The sequence below is a fragment of the Pteropus alecto genome, unplaced genomic scaffold (assembly GCF_000325575.1).
Source record: "Pteropus alecto unplaced genomic scaffold, ASM32557v1 scaffold20, whole genome shotgun sequence".
Lineage (NCBI taxonomy): Eukaryota > Metazoa > Chordata > Mammalia > Chiroptera > Pteropodidae > Pteropus > Pteropus alecto.
The window spans coordinates 29,955,753-29,958,935 of record NW_006436298.1 but is presented as its reverse complement, the minus strand read 5'-3'; the positions used below and the strand labels follow the sequence as shown (position 1 = coordinate 29,958,935).

At 29.3% G+C, this 3,183-nt stretch overlaps 1 protein-coding gene across 14 annotated transcripts in view; it reads right to left on the bottom strand.

Moving 5' to 3' along the window:
- PPIP5K2 (diphosphoinositol pentakisphosphate kinase 2) overlaps window positions 1-3,183 on the bottom strand; it is a 58,713-nt gene that overhangs the window by 41,337 nt on the left and 14,193 nt on the right. For all 14 annotated transcript variants that reach the window (XM_015590455.2, XM_015590451.2, XM_025047726.1 and 11 more), the window contains 2 exons: window positions 2,153-2,254; window positions 863-1,024 (listed from right to left, as the gene is read on the bottom strand). In XM_015590455.2, coding sequence (XP_015445941.1) covers window positions 863-1,024; window positions 2,153-2,254 — 264 coding nt within the window. The remainder of the gene's footprint in view (window positions 1-862; window positions 1,025-2,152; window positions 2,255-3,183) is intronic.

Sequence of the window (3,183 nt, the reverse complement as noted above, 5' to 3'; positions counted from 1 at the left end):
TTTTTGATCTTCTATTTTATATTCAAATCATTACATATTAACATAATATGATTTTAAGTCATGGCTTTTGGAATTCCAGTATTACAAGTTAAAATGATTTATTTAACGGTACTAAAACATATTTACAGGCTAATATTCCTTCTATGAAAGAGACTTCAAATTATTAAGACATAAATAATTTAATTACTATTATACTAACCAGAAATACACACTAGTCTTTAAGTTACACATCGAAGGCAAGGCTTCAAAAGGTAAATTTTATCCTTTATTAGATGCAAGTTGTACTATTTCAATTTAAATCTTTACAGTAGCAAAAGCCTAACAATATAGACTAATTGAGGCAATTAGTCAAATATCTGAAGTAAAAAGTTTTTCTAAAGAAATATATTTGTACTGCTTTCATGACTATATATATTTTATCATATATAATAGGCCAAAAGATCAATTGTCAAGGCTAGAAGACTACTGAGGACCTTTTCGACTCAACAAAAAAATCATTTATTAATTCTATGAGTAAATAATACAACAAGTTTTGTTTTTAATATGTTAAACAATACCCCTAAACACTGGTAACTCTACTGTTTTAGATAAGTTTTCCTCTATCATTTTAATTTCTAAATAAATCGACAAAGTTTCCTTTTATATAATACAGAAAGAATATAGAAAAATAAAGGCCTTCATTTACTATATATTTTCATTATCGGCACTACAAGAATCCCTTGAAAAGTACATAAACCATTCAGATGTACCACTTATTTTCTCAGCTTACTTCTCCAATTATAAACCCAAATAACATCTCTTTAATTAAAAAAAAATCATAATTTCTTTTATAAGAATCTATATGGCCTGTATAACATCTTACCTTAAATGCAAGGCAGACTTTCCAAGCAATTAATTTTTCTCGTGCATTGAGAATAACAGGGTATCTTACTTCTTTTCCTTCACTATCTCGTTCCACCTTGCCATCAAGTGCTGGAGATTTTCGAGCTTCAGCATGGGCATAATCTGGACCCACTGTATAAACCTTTCATGAATGTTAAAGTATATTTTTATTAATATATATGTATACACATACACATAAGCACACAACAAATTCAAAGAAATAAAATCAATAAAAATACTTCAGATTATTCTTTCACCTATCTTTCTATTTATATGCCAAAAATTTTAATACATTGAAAGAGGTTATAAATAATTATATGGCAAAACTGGTAAAGTGAAGTCTTATTCTCTACAGAAAAAAATTATACTGAGCATTATGAAGGAATGAATAATAGGATGTATATGATGTGATCTTTCTCAAATTGTTTTAGTTTAACAAGGAGAGCTACAAATTATAAAATTATAAAAGGAAGTAATTGCCAAAAGATTTTAAAAAGGGGAGAGGGGTGCAAGACAGCATGAATTTGACGACAGATTAAAGGAAAAGGCACTCTAAACAAATAAACACAGACAGAAGGCAGAGGTATGAAATAGCATGACATATTCAAGTAAGAGTAAGTTATTTGGTATGGTTTATATTGTAAGAAATAAGGTTCGTCAGACGACAGACTGTGAAATATCTTGTATATCAGCCTCATGAATCTGATTACTATCCTGTGGCAATCAGGATCCATAAGAGAATTTTTAAGGAGAGGTTTATGACAGGTTTAAAAAAGAATACTCTGATTAGATAGAGACTGGCTGAAAGTAAAGCAATTAAGACCTCATTTGTCACTAACAGAAATCACACGTATTTTTGTATTACGTTAAGGTTGTCACAGATCTCAAAACAACATTTATGCTAATCAGTGCTTGGAAATGGCTGGCTATTAGACCCTTACCCACTATATTTTATTATTTAATGGCCGTTTAAAGAGGCATATGTATTATTGTATCACAAAGTTGGTTTTTAAATATTTTGATAACTATATTTCAGTAAAATTTCTTTTTAATCATGTATGTTTTATCTTAAGCATTTAAGAACATTATTCTAAAAAACAACTATTTTTTAAAAATGCATTCAGAGTATAAAACAGATAAGGAATCCGTAATCAAAAAGAAATAGAAACAGAACAGAGGTTAGATATAGCTAATTAAAGGATAATCTATTTTTCTGATATCATTGGTAAACTCTAAATACAAAATTAAAATGTACTTTAATCAATCCTACCTTAACATCAGTACCATCTGTAGGCATAAACTCTTCATATATATAAGAGCCAGTTTTTCGTACATTGCTTTCTGGGGAATAAACACTACTTCTACTGCCAATCTGAAAACAAAAGATGTGCATCATTATAAAAATTAAATTACTTCCCCTCATTTTTATAATATAACTCTCATCCATCTTAGCTATTTTCAAAATAATTTTTTAATCCACAAACATTTAAATAACACTGTGTAGTTGACACTATATTATTTTCTGCTGTAATTGTAACTTACATGTGAGTAAATAGCATTAAAAATACAATGAACACTAAGAATATTTCTAAGATTCAACCATGTTGCTACATGTAACTCTAGTTTGTTCATTTTTACTACTACAGAATTTTCCCTTGTATGAACATTTCCGTTGTATGAACACACCATAATTCATCCATTGTTCTATCGATGTATATTTAGGTTGTCTTCTAAGCTTTAGGCTAATCAAACAATGTTGCTTTGAACATTCTTACACGTGTCACTGTGGCACACGTGTGTAAAGTGTTTTTCTAAGGTATATACCAGAAATGGAACTGCTAGGTAATAGAATATGCTCATATTCAATGTACAAAGACAATGTCAAAATCTTTTACAACGTATTTTAACAATTTATAGTCCCTCCAGCAATGCGTAAGAGTTCCCATTGTTCTATTCTTGGGATTGTCAGACTTAATATTTGCCACTCTAGAGGATATAAAATAGTACCTCACTGTGTTCTTGCTTTGCATTTCCATGATTATTTATAAGGTTTTTATCATATTCAATGTACAAAGACAATGTCAAAATCTTTTACAACGTATTTTAACAATTTATAGTCCCTCCAGCAATGCGTAAGAGTTCCCATTGTTCTATTCTTGGGATTGTCAGACTTAATATTTGCCACTCTAGAGGATATAAAATAGTACCTCACTGTGTTCTTGCTTTGCATTTCCATGATTATTTATAAGGTTTTTAATCCTGAGATATTACTTAATTATGTTGCTAAGAGGCTAACTTGCA